At 58.2% G+C, this 15,463-nt stretch overlaps 1 protein-coding gene across 3 annotated transcripts in view; it reads left to right on the plus strand.

Annotated features, from left to right (window-relative positions):
• SDC3 (syndecan 3) overlaps positions 1–12,151 on the plus strand; it is a 50,481-nt gene extending 38,330 nt beyond the window's left edge. The window contains exons 3-6 of one of the 3 annotated variants that reach the window (XR_008440568.1): positions 635–1,266; positions 3,087–3,357; positions 5,024–5,651; positions 5,798–12,151. Coding sequence is in view for 1 of the 3 variants with exons in the window: in XM_053998517.1 (XP_053854492.1) it covers positions 635–1,266; positions 3,087–3,357; positions 5,024–5,190 (1,070 nt within the window). In the remaining 2 variants the exon portion in view is untranslated. Of the gene's footprint in view, positions 1–634; positions 1,267–3,086; positions 3,358–5,023 lie in introns of all 3 variants that reach the window. The other 2 variants (XR_008440569.1, XM_053998517.1) reach the window with 2 other exon arrangements.
• The last annotated feature ends 3,312 nt before the right edge of the window (positions 12,152–15,463 follow it).

Here is a 15,463-nt window from a genome sequence, read left to right on the forward strand (position 1 = left end):
GTCGGGGAGCTCCTGGGAAGGTCCTTGGCTGGCTGTGGGGTTGGGGAGCTCCTGGGAAGGTCCTTGGCTGGCTGTGGGGTTGGGGGGTTCCTGGGAAGGTCCTTGGCTGGCTGTGGGGTCGGGGAGTTCCTGGGAAGGTCCTTGGCTGGCTGTGGGGTCGGGGAGTTCCTGGGAAGGTCCTTGGCTGGCTGTGGGGTCGGGGGGTTCCTGGGAAGGTCCTTGGCTGGCTGTGGGGTTGGGGGGTTCCAGGGAAGGTCCTTGGCTGGCTGTGGGGTTGGGGGGTTCCTGGGAAGGTCCTTGGCTGGCTGTGGGGTTGGAGGGCTGGAGAGGGGATGTGAGGGAGGGAATTGCCCTTTATCCATCGCTGGAGTTGTCCTCTGAGACAGAAGCAATGGGAGCTGTCCTAAAAGTTGGGCTCCAGTGCCTCCATGTCCCAGTTCAGCCTCTGGCCCTACTGGGCAGGACTGGTCCCTCCACAGACCCCAGAGAGGGCTTTGGCCACTTTGGCTTTTCCACTCGGGCACAGCCCTTGGGCTCTGCTGAGCCTGAACCAGCCGTGCTCTCGGATTTTGGGGGCGATGCCAGGGAAATGCATCAGCAGCAGCTTCACTCTTCCCTCTTGTCCCCGTTCCAGATTTTGAGCCGGAGCCGGGGCTGGACACGGCCGTGAGCCTGACCACGGACACGCTGGTGACGCTGCCCACCACGGCGGCCGTGCTGCCCGTCACCGCTGCCCAGCCCGTGGCAACGCCCCTGGAGCCCTCCCCCAGCCCCCAGGACACCACCCCCGCGCAGGCCACCAGCGCCTTCCTCATCCCCAGGACCACAGAAGCACCGGCGGTGCCCAGCTGGAAAGCCACCACCGCCAGCACCACGGCCAGCGAGCCCCCAACCACCACGGCCACCACCACCACCAGCACGGCCACCACCACCACCACCACCACCACCACCACCACCACGGAGGCCACCACGACCACAAGCAGCACCACCGTGGCCACGGCCAAGCCCACCACCATCCAGAGGTTCCTGCCCCCCTTGGCCACCAAGGCGGCCACCACCCGGGCCACCACCCTGGAGACCCCCACCACGCCCGTCCCCGAAACCAGCACGCCGACAGAGGTGGCCACGTCACGCCTTGTCCCCACCAGCACGGCCAAGCCCAGGGCCCTGCCAAAGCCCAGCACCTCGAGGACTGCAGAGCTCCCTGAGAAAAGCACGGCCTTGCTGCCCACGGCCACCACGCTGCCGCCCACAGAGGCCCCCCAGGTAGGAGGCCAGAGCCCTTCTCGCCTGCTCGGGGCTCCTGGGCTCCGTGGGAAGCCGAGCGGTGGCCACGGGAGGCCTTTGGTGCCCATCCATCCTCGGCACTTGCTCTGAGGGAGGTCGAGGCAGGCTGGGCTCTTCCAGAGCGGAATGTCTGGGGAGCTGGAAGGAGGTGAAGGGCGAGTTCAGCCCAGGCAGGGGTTCAGGCTCCTGGGGGCACCCCGGATGTGCCACCAAGCCCGGTGACCCCCGCACTGCCTTCCTCAGAGCAGCTTCCCCAGGCAGGAGGGCAGCCGTGCCACATCCCACGGGGACGCAGCGACTTTCCTCGGGGTTTGGTGTCATGTCCCAGCTCCCGGCCCTCGCCGGGAGTCCCAAACTCTCCTCAATTACGGCTTGATGGTGCATTTCCAGCCCATCGGGTGTCCTGAGCGGGAATTTCAGCTCCATCTCGCATTCAGAGCCCCTCAGGGGCCCTTTGCAGCCGCTTTGACTGAAAGGTGGAGTGATTTGTCTAAACTACTCTCTCTTTTCCGCCTGCAAATGCGTGCTCGGAGCGCTCGGGGCTCTCGCTGACCTTCAATTAATCCCTGTCACAAACGCGGCCGCTCGTGGGAAGCGCTGAGCCGTGCGCTGGCCCCGGGGCAGCGGGACATGGAGACGGCTCCCACCCCCGCCCCAGACAGCTCCCGGCTCATCCCGAATCCCGGCTCATCCCGAGCCCTGCTTTGTGACCGAGGCAGGCGGGGAAGGAGCCGTTTGCCCCGGCAGGGAGGGATCCGCGGGAGGTTTGGCTCGGGGATGCTCCAGCTGCACGGACACACCGAGGGACAAGGGGGAAGGTCCGGGGGATTTGGTCCCGAGGGGAGGCAGTGAATGGATCAGGGATGGGGTGGAGGGGGTGGGATGGATCATATCCCCAGGCAATACTTGCCTTCGAGGCCGGGATCCCCTCCTTGCCAAGGGAATTGGGCAGAGACAGCAGGGAGCTGGGCTGGGTGACAGCTCTGTGGCCTGGGTGACAGCTCTGTGGCCTGGGTGACAGCCCTGCAGCCGGGGTGACAGCCCTGCAGCCGGGGTGACAGCCTTGCAGCCTGGGTGACAGCCCTGCAGCCGGGGTGACAGCACTGCAGCCGGGGTGACAGCTCTGTGGCCTGGGTGACAGCACTGCAGCCGGGGTGACAGCCCTGCAGCCTGGGTGACAGCCCTGCAGCCGGGGTGACAGCACTGCAGCCGGGGTGACAGCTCTGTGGCCTGGGTGACAGCCCTGCAGCCGGGGTGACAGCACTGCAGCCGGGGTGACAGCACTGCGGCCAGGGTGACAGGGGCCCCTCCTCCTGCTCCTGCCCTGTGCAGCAGAAAGGAGGGAAAGGAAAGGGGGAAGGGACCCCTGGAGCTCATCCAGCAGCATCCAATCCTTCCCCTTGCTGTGCTGATGTTGTGTCACCTCCTGTTAGCCGCGAGTCACCTTCCAGCGGTGACATCCAACCTGCGCTCTGGGGACAGCGCCCAGCGCAGGGTCTGGGATGGGATTCTGGGGAGAAATCCTTCCCAGGGTCTGGAATGGGATCTCTTTAGGAGAACTACGGGGAACAGGTCCTGGGATGGGGACAGAGAATGTCCCAGCTCAGCCATGGTGGCCTCAGCCCTTTGGTGACCAAGTCGTGGGGTTGTGTTGTCACTGCGGTACAACTTCAGTGACACAGGGAAGGGACACCCCAACGTTGTCCCCATGTCCCCCACCCTGTCCTCGGTCCGGTGATGTCCTCCCTGTGGACACCCTTTGGTCCTTGTCCCCTGCTCCACCTTGTCCTTTCTCCCAGATGGAGCCAGGGGAGGTGACAACAGCCCCTGACAAGGAGCCGGAGGTCCCGGCCAGCAGCGGCCCCAGCGGGGACTTCGAGATCCGGGAGGAGGAGGAGACGACTCGTCCCGACCTCGGGAACGAGGTGATGGCTGTGGTGACGCCGCCGGCCGCGCCGGGGCCCGGCAGGAACGTGGAGACGGGGCTGATGGACAACACGATAGACTCGGGCAACTCGGCTGCTCAGCTGCCCCAGAAAAACATCCTGGAGAGGAAAGAGGTGTTGATAGGTGAGATGTGGGGCCGGGGGTTTGGGGGAGGGGGTTTGGGGGCACAGGGAGCTGGGCTGTCCCAGGAGAGGGGACAGTCCTGGGAAGGGCATTGGGATAACCCACACCCACCTCCTGAAATTGCTCCGTGGGCTGGCCCAGGGTCTCCGTGCCTTTGCCAGGACAGCTGTGCACAATTTCCTTCTACTGAGATGAATTTCCAGGGAAAAAAAAAAGGGATTTTAGTGCAAAGATGTTCTGTGGTCATAGCTCAGCACCCAGTCCTGCTCCCAAACTTCCAAAGCCCAAAACCAGGCTGGAATCCCGAATGATCCCCCCAAAGAGTGGCAGTGCTGAGCCTGGTATAACCCAACCCACCTCCCAAAACTGCTCCGTGGCCCTGCGGGGGGGTCCCAGGGGTCTCCAGGCCTTTGCCAGGAACACTGTCCACAACTTGTGCTGAGATGTGACAAAGATGTGCTGAGATGTGACAAAGATGTGCTGAGATGTGACAAAGATGTGCTGCGGTGACCCAGCCACTGCTGAGAGGCTGCTCCCAGATTTCCAGAGCCCAAAACCAGGCTGGGATCCCAAAGGATCCCCCCCAGACTCTCTGTGCTGGAGGCCGGGCTGGGGCTGGCGCTGGCACTGAGGGCAGGGGGTGGCACTGACACCCGTGGGTAGCACTGACAGCTGTGGGTGGCACTGATGGACATGAGTGGCAGTGATGGCCGTGGGTGGCACTGACAGCTGTGGGTGGCACTGAGAGCCGTGGGTGGCACTGATGGCCGTGGGTGGCACTGACGGCCGTGGGTGGCACTGATGGCTGTGGGTGGCACTGACGGCCGTGGGTGGCACTGACAGCTGCGGGTGGCACTGACAGCCGTGGGTGGCACTGACAGCCATGGGTGGCACTGACAGCTGTGGGTGGCACTGAGAGCCGTGGGTGGCACGGACAGCCATGGGTGTCACTGACAGCTGTGGGTGGCACTGAGAGCCGTGGGTGGCACGGACAGCCATGGGTGTCACTGAGAGCCGTGGGTGGCACTGATGGCCACAGGTGGCACTGATGGCTGCTGGTGGCACTGACAGCCGTGGGTGGCACTGACAGCCGTGGGTGGCACTGATGGCCAGGGGTGGCACTGACAGCCGTGGGTGGCACTGAGAGCTGTGGGTGGCACTGATGGCTGTGGGTGGCACTGACGGCCACAGGTGGCACTGATGACCCCGGGTGGCAGTGATGGCCGTGGGTGGCACTGATGGCTGTGGGTGGCACGGACAGCCGTGGGTGGCACTGACAGCCATGGGTGGCACTGAGAGCCGTGGGTGGCACTGACAGGCGTGGGTGGCACTGATGGCCACGGGTGGCACTGATGGCTGCTGGTGGCACTGACAGCCATGGGTGGCACTGACAGCCACGGGTGGCACTGATGGCTGCTGGTGGCACTGACGGCCGTGGGTGGCACTGACAGGCGTGGGTGGCACTGATGGCCACGGGTGGCACTGATGGCTGCTGGTGGCACTGACAGCCATGGGTGGCACTGACAGCCACGGGTGGCACTGACAGCCGTGGGTGGCACTGACAGCCACGGGTGGCACTGATGGCTGCTGGTGGCACTGACGGCCGTGGGTGGCACTGACAGCCCCGGGTGGCACTGACGGCCGTGTCCCCTGTGCGTTGTTGCAGCGGTCATCGTGGGTGGCGTGGTGGGCGCCCTTTTCGCCGCCTTCCTGGTGATGCTGCTCATCTACCGCATGAAGAAGAAGGACGAGGGCAGCTACACCCTGGAGGAGCCCAAGCAGGCCAACGTCACCTACCAGAAGCCCGACAAGCAGGAGGAGTTCTACGCGTAGACGGAGAGCCCGGAGTGCCTCACGCTTCCTCCCTCCCTCCCTCCCTGCTCCAAACCCTCCCCCTCCTCTCCTCCATCCAGTCTCTCTCTCCTCCCTCCTCTCTCTCTTTTTTTGGGATCAGACTGTGAATTTTTAAAAGCAAAACCCACAGTGGCTGTAGGAGGAAACGCGTCCTTGGCATGGGGGGCACGGGGTGCCCGGAGCAGCCCCGGGGTCACGCTGAGCACTGCTGAGGTGACACCGAGCAGCGCCAGGGTCACACCGAGCACCCCGAGGTCACACCAGGCACTGCTGAGGTGACACCGAGCAGCGCCAGGGTCACACCGAGCACCCCGAGGTCACACCGGGCACTGCTGAGGTGACACCGAGCAGCGCCAGGGTCACACCGAGCACCCCGAGGTCACACCGGGCACTGCTGAGGTGACACCGAGCAGTGCCAGGGTCACACCGAGCACCCCGAGGTCACACCGGGCACTGCTGAGGTGACACCGAGCAGCGCCACGGTCACACTGAGCACCGCTGAGGTGATAACGAACACCCCGAGGTCACATCGAGCAGCGCCACAATGACACCGAGCAGCACCAAGGTGACACCAAACAGCGCTGAGGTCACACTGAGCACTGCAAAGGTCACATCGAGCACCCCGAGGTGACACCAAGCACCCCGAGGTGACACTGAGCAGTGCCCGGGTCACACCAAGCACCCCAAGGTGACACTGAGCACTGCCAAGGTCACACCAAGCACCCCGAGGTGACACCGAGCACCCCGAGGTGACACTGAGCACTGCCAAGGTCACACCAAGCACCCCGAGGTGACACCAAGCACCCCGAGGTGACACCGAGCACCGCTGGCCTTTCTGCTGGCGGGAGGGACGGGACACGGAGCCGATGCCAAGGAGCCGATGCCAGGGCAGCCGTGCCCGGGAATGCCCTGGAGAGCAGGGGATGGGCTGCCCACGGAGCTGCCTGGAGCTCAGCTGGACTTCTCCCACCACGACCACCAGGAACTCTGGGATTCAGACTCCTCCTGCCAGCCCTGGGGCACAGGGGGATTGCTTTGGATTTATTGCCCTTTTTGTTCCGTCCATAAAGGAAGGAGATTTCCTTCCCTCTGTCTCGTCTTTAGTTTTTTTTTTGGTTTTCTTTTGGAATGGGGTTGGCCGTTCTGCAGGAATCCCCTCCTGCTGGAAGAGAGAACGTGACTCTCCAACGCTCCTGGAACCTTGGGAAAAGCACAAGGGGCTGGAATACCTGGGATTCACTCCTGGAGTGGGGAAAAAAGGAAATAAATACAGACTCTGGGGATGATCCCTTTGGATCAACGTTCTGGAGCGCTTGTGGAGCTGCATCGGGGCATCCCAGGCTGCTGCCATCCGGCCACCCCCTGGAACCCCTTGGATCCGCATCTGGCTGAGGGGTGTGGCCAGGAAGGGACTTGGCTCGGGCTGGGTTTTCACTGTGACCACTAAAGCTCGGCTTTGCGGGACATTCCTTGGGGAGGAGCTGGGAATGGAGAAGGTGAATCCTCTCCCAGAGGAGGATGGCAGAGCTCTGCAAGGCGTGGGATGCAGCTAAGGAAGGAAATCCAGCAGGGACCATCCCTGTCCCTCAGGGTCCGGCAGGGATCCCGCCGGCTCCAGAGGTGAGGAAGGGGAGGCAGAACCATGGCTCAGCCCCAGGGCTGGTTGGATCACTGGAAAGATCCCAAAATCAATGGGAACACCCAGGATTGATGGTTTTCCTTTGCTTTTTGAATCCCCAGGACTGATGGTTTTCCTTTGCTGGTGTTTAAATCCCAGCACAACCCACGGGGCCAGCGAGAACCCGACCTTGGCACGCCCCAGGTGTCCCCTCCGAGGCTGCCCAGGGTGCAGATTAATTAATGCAGATATTTCAGTTGAGGTGTTTCAATGAGGTGGCTCTTAATTAGCTGGAGCCCTGTTTGTGGGGTTTTGTTGTCTCAATGGTCGTGATCTCGATGGGGTCCCATGGAAACTTTTGATTTGCTCTTGGAACAATTTAAATGGGAAAATTTGGGGGGAAAAAAATCATTGCTTTGTGAATTAACCTGCACAGAGCCAGAGGGCTTTGGTGGATTTAGGGTTTTATGGCCCTGGTGGGGGTCACAAGACAGAAGAGCTTCATTGTGGAGGGGATTTGAGGCCAGGAGAATATTTTGAATATATATAAACACATATCTCCACTCCTGTACACCCACAGCAACACAGGTATGGAAGGAAATGAAATCCCTGGAATTTCTCAGTGCACTGGGATGCTCACGTGGGATTTGGAGTTGGGAAGTTGGGAGCTTTGGGCTGCTTTTCCCTGGGATACAACCCAAAATGATGACCTGGCTTTGCTTCGGGATAGGGAACAGAGCCCCGTGCATGGATCAGCTCTAAATCCTCATTTTTGAGCTGTCAGCCTCAAAACCCTCGTGGCTGAGGTTCTTGGAGCTTGGAGAAGGCCCTGCTGGATGTGTGGGGTGGTGGTGCTGGGAGTGACCATTTCCATGTCCATCCTGGAGGGAGGATGAGGATGAGGATGAGGATGAAGGATGAGGATGCTCCAGAGGAGGGAACACACTCAGAAGGAGCCTGGTGCCAACCCAGAGCCACTTTGTGCTGCCCCAGAGGGAGTTTGGACTCCTGGATTTGATGATTTGGAGGATTTTGGCCCTGTTGGGATCACACAAAGGGGCGTGGCACAAGTCAAGGTCACCAAGGCCACCCAAAATCCCCATCTTTGGGGAAAACCTGGATTTAATCTTTGGAGCTTGCTTTAAAAAAAAAACCTCCCAGCTTAATCTTTTTAATGCTGCTTTTCAGAGCTGCCTCCTTAATCTTCTTCATTCCATTTTTTCCTCCTATTTAATAGTCTGAAGTTCCCTAATACAATTTTTTTTACTCACTCAAGCTTAACCTCGTCCCTCTCAGCTGGTGTTAGGTTGTAATCCCGGCACTTAAATCCATCACAGCTTCGGGAGTGAGGAAAGCTGGAGGTGGGAGGGTGAGAGGAGCCCGGGCAGGACTTTTGCAGTAATTAAAATATGAGATAAACACAATAAAAAAAGGTGAAGGCAATTAAACTGCTAATCAGAAGTGATGAAACAATTCATTGTTTATCTCCTGCTCCCATGCTTTTGCTCTCCACCTGGAGAGGGATGTGAGCTCCAGGAGAATTTTTTGGGCTTGGAGGCAACTTTTTGTGGTTGTGCAATGATGTCACAGCCTCTTGTGTCACCTCAGCTCCACGGGGCTGTCGGAGTCGATGTTTGAGGGGGAAAAAAAAGCCTTGTTCTGGAGACTGTGACCCTGGGCCTCCCTCCAAGGAGCTGGGATGGAGCTGAATACGGGCAGGAGTTTTGGGGGAAGTCCATCTCCCCAGAAAATCCTGGATAAAGCCATTTCTCCATGAGCAGAGCCACAGGGATGGGTAAAACCCCGAGGGCCGGTGCCTGGCGCAGGTGGAGGCGGCTGCTCCCTCCTGCAGCCGCTCCTGCTCCGGGGCTTTTTGGGGATTCCTGGTGGGAGCACGGATGGGGGAGAGGCGAGGAGGCTCCACGTGGGAGGAGCCATCCCCCAGAGCAGGATTTTGGGAAAATGAACTCCAGCGGGAGCGGAAGCGTCTCCAGCATCTTCCCTTCCCGAAGGCGAGTGTGGCATCGTCCCCTCTGCCCAAATTCCCACCCCTCATGGTGATCCCAGCCAGGAACAGCTGGAGCAGTGCCCAGATGTGCTGGTCCTTCCCCAGATGTGCTCCCCGAGTGATTTTTCCACAGCTTTTCCATTTCTTTTCCGCCCATTCCTGCGTGTGTGTGATGTGCTGGAGCCGCAGGGAGAACCTCGGCTCTTCCAGCTGGATAATTTTAGGAGTTTCTGGAATTGCAGGGTGGTGTGGGCTGCTCTGCCAGCTGTGCCAGCCTTGGGGCTCTCCCTGTTGGAATTGCAGCAGGAGAATGATGGAGAATATCCAGCAGGAGAACAGCCAGGGACTCCTAGGCCACATCCAAAGGGAAGGGAAGAGCAGGGAGCCCCAAACCAGGGCTGGAATGGGGAGTTTGGGAAGGGCAGGACATGGAAGGGGCCCAGCAGCAGCAGGACCCAGCCCTGGCTGGGTTTTGCAGGGCTGGGAGTTGTCCCTTAGCTCCAAAAGCTTCTCTGATCTTGGATCTTTCCTTGAAAAGCACCAGGCGCCTGTGGTGGGATGGAGTTGTCCCTTAGCTCCAAAAACCTCTCTGATTTTGAACCTTTCCATAACGAGCTGTGCTGGGGGGTCCAGCTGCAGGGAAGGGGACGGGAAGGGGATGCCTCGGGCTGGGGGACTGCCAGGATGGGCTGGTTTGCCTCAAATTTCTCCTCTCCCTCCCCAACTTCCCTGAAAATCCCTGTCTGGGAGTTCCTTTGCCTCATCTCCAGCTCCAGCATTCCGAGCTCTCCCTGCTGTGAATCCCCAGCTCAGTTCCTTCCACGGGAACAAACCCACCAGGCGAGAACTGGAATGGATTTTTAAATTCCCCTTTTCTCCCGTAACCACCCTTGCCATGATCTTCTCCGGCTCCGAGGTTTTCTGCCAGGCTCTGAAGTAACTCTGAGCTTTCAGTCCAGAAAGGTTTGGTGGGAATGAGCTCCCTGGGATCCCCGGGAGCAGGGATGGGGCTGTGGGAGCAGGGCTGGGGCTGGGGGTGTGTGTGTGTATATAATATGTGTATGTAATTAATGTATATGTAGAGATGTATAGAGGGGCACGGGGCCAGGGGGCTCTGCTCCTGAGGGGGAAGAGGAGGAGGAAAAAGAGGAAAAGGAGGAGGAAAAAGAGGAAAAGGAGGAGGATTTGTCCTCTAGCACCCCGTGCTGGGCTCTGCAGCCCTTGGCCCCTGTCCCAGGGAATGTGGGATTCAGCCTCATTCCCATTCCCTGTCCCAAGGGATTCAGGATTCCCTGCCCAAGGGATGTGGGATTTCCTGTCCCAAGGAATTTGGGACTCAGCCTTGGCCCTGCTCCCAGGGGATGTGGGATTCAGCCTCGACTCCTGTCCCAAAGGATTCGGGATTCCCCCTCATTCCCTGTCCCAAGGGATTTGGGATTCAGCCCCATTTCCAAGGGATGCGGGATTTCCTGTCCCAGGGGATGCAGGATTCCCTGTCCCAAAGGATGTGGGGTCCCACTCATTCCCTGTCCCAAGGGATGCAGGATTCCACCTCTCCAATTCCTGCTGCTCCTCCCTCCCCTCCCTGCCCTTCACATCCCCCTGATCCCAGTCCTGATCCCAGTCCTGATCCTGATCCCAGTCATGATCCCGATCTCGATCCCAGTCCCAATCCTGATCCCAGTCCCAATCTCAATCCCAGTCCTGATCCCGATCCCAATCCCAGTCCCAATCCCGATCCCAGTCCCGATCCCGATCCCAGTCCCGATCCCGATCACAGTCCCGATCCCGATCCCAGTCCTGATCCCAGTCCCAATCCTGATCCCAATCCCAGTCCTGATCTCGATCCCAGTCCCGATCCCAATCCCAGTCCTAATCCCGATCCCGATCCCAGTCCTGATCCTGATCCCAGTCCTAATCCCGATCCCAGTCCTGATTCCGATCCCAGTCCTGATCCCAGTCCCGATCCCAGTCCTAATCCCAATCTCGATCCCAGTCCTGATCCTGATCCCAGTCCTGATCCTGATCCCAGTCCTGATCCCAATCCCGATCCCGATCCCGATCCCGATCCCAGTCCCAATCCCAGTCCTGATTCCGATCCCAGTCCCGATCCCGATCCCAATCCCAGTCCTGGTCCTGATCCTGATCCCAGTCCCGATCCTGATCCTGATCCCAGTCCTGATCCTGATCCCAGTCCTGATCCCGATCCCACTCCCGATCCCGATCCCAGTCCTGGTCCCAATCCCGATCCCAGTCCCGATCCTGATCCCGATCCCAATCCCGATCCCGATCCCAGTCCTGATCCCGATCCCAATCCCAGTCCTGGTCCCGATCCCGATCCCGATCCCGGTCCCAGTCCCGATCCCAGTCCTGCTCTCAGTGGTTTGGGATCAGCCGGGGGGGATCAGGAGCCGTTTGCCGCGGTAGGGCCGGAGCAGGTCGGGGATGGGATCCCGGGGTGGATCCAGCCCCCGCGAGCTCCGGAGCCCCCCATTCCCTGTGCCGGCAGCTGCTCCCTCTCTGTGGGGAGCCTCAGTCTGCAGAGCTGAACTTTTTATTTCTGTGCTTATTTTTTCCCATTATTTTGATTTTTGGGTTAAAAAAAAACAGACTTTTTTTTTCACACCCCACATTCCAGCACTTCTCCCAAGACCTCCAGGGCTCCAGGGATTTTTCCTGCAGGAATTCCCCCCGTTCAGGGTCCCCCTGGCCGAAGTCACCCCAGCCCAGCTGACAATCAAACCAGACTCCCGAAAAACAGGAATCCATTGCAGTTTGATAGAAAAACTTTTTAAAATCCTCCCCTTCTCTCTCACCACTGCATCTCCAGGATAAACCATCACCCACTGCTCCTCCTGTAAATAAACATCAAACCTTCTTGTATAAATTAAAAATAAAATAATTTTAAAAAAAGACAAAAAAAAAAATTCCATTGATAAACATCCCAAAAATAAAATTAAAAAAAATCTCCCTTTCCAGAAGATTGAAGTAATTCCAACTTCACTTTTTTTTTTTGGAGCTGATTTCCAATCCCCATAGGAGAACAAAACAAAGATCTGGAACACTGCAAATGTTGGAGCTTTCAATGAATCCGGGAGGGAAAAAAAAAATGCATGTAAATATTTTTAATAGGAGACATATCTTAAACAGAACTTTTTTTTTGTATGTACATAACTCTCCTAGAGTTTAGTACTGAAATGGCTTCATAGTGTCTGTTTCAAAAAGGAAAGGAAAAGAAAATGTTTGTTAATTGTTTTTGTTCTTACTCAATGGCCAAAACTTTAAAAATAATGACAAAAAAAAAAAAAAGAGAAGACTCTAAAAATAATCTTTGCCAATGGATCTAGCACTGTAATGGTACTGTCTATTTTTTTTAATTATTTCTGTGCTGTGCCCATTTATAAAATGAGGAAAAGATAAAAAATAAAGTCATTTAAACCTTGTCTGCCCAGGGCCTGGCCTGAGTTCTTGGTGCCGGCTGCTCCGGGCTCTGTCGTGCCCCGGGAGCGGAGGGAGAAGTTTCTGCCTGGTCCTGGGCCCATCAGGGTGGGGTTAATGAATGGTTTCCATGGCAACTGCAGCGATGCTGAGGAGCCTGGACCATCCCAGCATAGCCAGGGATGATCCCAGTGTAGCTCTGGATGATCCCAGCGCTGCCTGGACTGTCCCAGTACAACCTGGAAACGTTCACCTGGAGAGGAGAAGGCTCCAGGGAGAGCTCAGAGCCCCTGCAGGGCCTGAAGGGGCTCCAGGAGAGCTGCAGAGGGACTGGGGACAAGGCCTGCAGGGACAGGAGCCAGGGAATGGCTCCCAGTGCCAGAGGGCAGGGCTGGATGGGATCTTGGGAATTGGGAATTGTTCCCTGGCAGGGTGGGGAGGGGCTGGGCTGGAATTGCCAGAGCAGCTGGGGCTGCCCCTGGATCCCTGGCAGTGCCCTGGAAGTGCTTGGAGCAGCTGGCACAGTGGGAGGTGTCCCTGCCAGGGCAGGGGTGATGGGATTTAAATTCCATTCCAACCCAAAGAACTCCAGGATTCTGTGATTCCTTGAATTTTTGGGAAAGCTTCGTGACAGAGGTAGGGGACACCCCCCTTCTCTCACAGCCTGGGGATCTCTCCAGGCCTGGTCCAAGCTCACCTGGCAGGAGGAGCTGCTGGGTGATCCTTGCATCCCACCCCAGAAATCCCCTTGGCCTCCCTAAGGACATCCTGGATGTCTTTATCCAGCTCCTGCCAGGCCAGACTTCCCTGGATCCATCCCTGGAGCAGCAGGCACTGCCCCTAGAGCCATCCCCATTCCCAGTGCCAAAGCCCAGGATGCTCCCAGAAATATTCCCCCAGCCCCAGCGATGTCCTGCTGGCCCGAAATCCAGGGAACATCCTTCCCTTTGGGCCTGGGGAATGGGTTTTTAATGACCCTGCTTCCCTCAGGAAGCTCTGCTCCAAGTGCTTCACCCCCTAGGGAATCCAGCAGCAGGATATCCCAGCCCTCAGCCTCCGGCAGGGACAAACCCCACCCTCCTGGGAGCAGCTCAGGAATCCCTCCTGGATGGCCACAGCACCAGAGCCCCAAATCCCTCCCTTCTCACCCCATTGCCCAGAGCGGGGCAATTCCATCAGCAATCCCTGCCTGCAGCAGCGGCTCAGCATTCCCGGCGGGAAGGGCCCTAACCCCGGCTTCCAGCCCGTCCCAGCCCCAATAATGACCCCACTGTGCCGTGCTCCCGCGTTTGGCAGAGCAGAAATGAGCAACTGCCTGCCCGAGGTGTTGGAATTTGGGCTGAAGGCTGGAAACAGCCTCTGATTATATCCCAATCCCCATTTTTTATTTATTTTCCGCCCCAACGGCTCTTGCAGGAATTTTCCGTTCCCGCGGTGCCGTTGCAGAGCCCAGGATTTACCAGGACAACCCCAAATGCGGTTTATTGGGAATTTTTTTGCACCCTATGAATCAGCCTCTATAAATCTCTGTGATGTGAGCAAAGCACACAGAAATAACGCCAGGATCGGGATTTCACCTGGAAAATGAACGGCCCAAAGGAACCAAGCCCGTGGTGGTTGACAGGGGTTTTAGGGAACAGCCACACCTGAGTGGCCAGGTGACAGCCTTGGGGACACACAGCTGGGGAGGGTCCTCAGGTGCCAGCCCTGAGCTGTGGAGGGTCCTCAGTGGGTCCCAAATCCTCCCTGGATACCCCAAATGAAGAGGATTTATCCCATGTGCCGACCTGCTGCTCCCAAGGCTCATCCCACAAACTGCTGCTCTGCTCCTGCCTCGCTCCGTGGACACGCCGGGTCCCCTCCTGCCTCCCTGGAAAATCCAAATCCCATTTCAGAACCCTCAGCATTGCTGGACATGAACAACCCCACCCCATCCTCATTCCCACCTCTTCCCGTTTCTCCCACCCTCCGCGGCTCCACAAATCCTCCTCCCCGAGCTCCTGCACGTGTTTCTTCCCACCTTTTTTAGCTCCTGGCCCCTTTCCTCTGCTTTCCAAGGACAGGAAGCCCTTCAGGACAAAGAGCGCTGAAATCCCAGCGGGAATGGCCGGATACAGCTCCCTGTCCTGCTCCGGAGGCCTGGGGGGAGCGATGGATATCTGGGCACGGCGATTTTCGGGCCATTGTTCAGGACTGGAGGCAAAGAGCAGAATTCGTGCTCCAGGAATTCCAGCATTTCCCGAGCCCCAGTGGTTATTCCAGCAGCTGAGCCAACATTCCCTGGTATTTACCTGCTCCAGGACAATCGGCAGTGGGAATGTGCCTTTGGGAATTGTGTCCCTCCTATTCCCGCCTATTTCCTGCCCTCCAATTGTTTTTTCCCGAGGCTGAATCCATCCCTGTGAGGGACAGGACAGCTCGCCCCGTGTCCCACATCCTCGAGGACAGAGAATTCCCTAAGGGAGTAATTCCCACCATGGGAACTCTCCGTGTTTATCCAGGACTGCTGGAGCCCGGACATTTGGTGCCTGGATTTGCATTCCGTGAGGAATTGTGCCCGCTGACGAATCTGTGTTCCATCTAACGAGGAACCAAGCCAATTAAAAATAATGGGGAGCCTGAGCTGCTGCCTGGAACAAAACAATGATAATTATAATTCTAATAAAGACAAAATCCATCCCAGAATTCCCACTCAGATCAAACCCAAACCTTCCAAGCAGATCCTGCCTCCCTCATTTTTTGTAGCCCTCTCCCATCCCCACGGAGTCGCTGGGAATGGGGAATGGGAACAGCTGCTCCTGATAAAGCTCCCACCCCATTTCCTCCCTGGCAATGAATTCCAGAGGGAAACGTGAGCACTGCTCCCAGCATGGATGGGGGTTCCTGGAGCTGCCATGGGATTTCTCCCTGGATTTGGCCCACTGAGTCGCCGGGAGGCTTTAAACTGGGAGCAGGGATGGATACTGGGAAGGAATTCCGGCTGGGAGGGTGGGGAGGGGCTGGGCTGGAATTGCCAGAGCAGCTGGGGCTGCCCCTGGATCCCTGGCAGTGCCCAAGGCCAGGCTGGACACTGGGGCTGGGAGCACCTGGGCCAGGGGGAGGTGTCCCTGCCATGGCAGGGGTGATGGGATTTAAATTCCATTCCAACCCAAAGAATTCCAGGATTCTGTGTTTCCTTGAATTTTTGG

This window comes from Vidua macroura, chromosome 25, assembly GCF_024509145.1.
Source record: "Vidua macroura isolate BioBank_ID:100142 chromosome 25, ASM2450914v1, whole genome shotgun sequence".
In the NCBI taxonomy this organism is placed as follows: domain Eukaryota; kingdom Metazoa; phylum Chordata; class Aves; order Passeriformes; family Viduidae; genus Vidua; species Vidua macroura.